Source organism: Alligator sinensis, unplaced genomic scaffold, assembly GCF_000455745.1.
Source record: "Alligator sinensis unplaced genomic scaffold, ASM45574v1 scaffold458_1, whole genome shotgun sequence".
Taxonomy (NCBI): Eukaryota; Metazoa; Chordata; order Crocodylia; family Alligatoridae; genus Alligator; species Alligator sinensis.
Window position 1 is genome coordinate 1,383,404 of NW_005841944.1, and position 501 is coordinate 1,383,904.

Consider the following 501-nt stretch of genomic DNA (forward strand, 5'->3'; position numbering starts at 1 on the left):
CTGGATATCAGTCATTAAGAGAGGATCAAAGTTTGTTTAGGTTTGTCTGAACTGCAAATGTGATTCAAATTTAAGTGGACAAGATACTTATGTACTTCCTTTGTGGATTTTCTGCTTCTACATTAGTAATTACATCCTTATGTAGGTGACCACTTATAAATCAGAACATTTAATTTCCATATTATATCAAATACATTTCAAAGTTAGTTTGGAAAGTTTAAATTGCCAGACAATTTCATATGCATGCCAGACTTTCTACTACTAGCTAGAAGCCTGTCTATACTTTAAGCTGCCATATCCAGCATTTTGAATGTGCAGGTTTTTTTCTGTGTATCTGCAGAGTCTACATTAGAAGACCTTTCTGAGGGGCTGGACTTGCTTTCTGCTCCTGAGCTAAAAACATTAGCAAAGACCTTTCACCTGCCAAACCCAAATGCTCAGAAACAACAGCTCTTGGAGGATTTTATCAGACTGGCAAAACAACGTTCAATCTTCAGCAGG

General features: G+C 36.7%; 1 protein-coding gene across 2 annotated transcripts in view; it reads left to right on the forward strand.

Moving 5' to 3' along the window:
* The window catches only part of FAN1 (FANCD2 and FANCI associated nuclease 1), a 45,645-nt gene that overhangs the window by 15,896 nt on the left and 29,248 nt on the right, over positions 1-501 (forward strand). For both annotated transcript variants that reach the window (XM_006020026.3, XM_006020027.3), the window contains one exon: positions 341-501. This exon is cut by the window's right edge and continues 59 nt beyond it. In XM_006020026.3, the coding sequence (XP_006020088.1) occupies positions 341-501 (161 nt within the window). The remainder of the gene's footprint in view (positions 1-340) is intronic.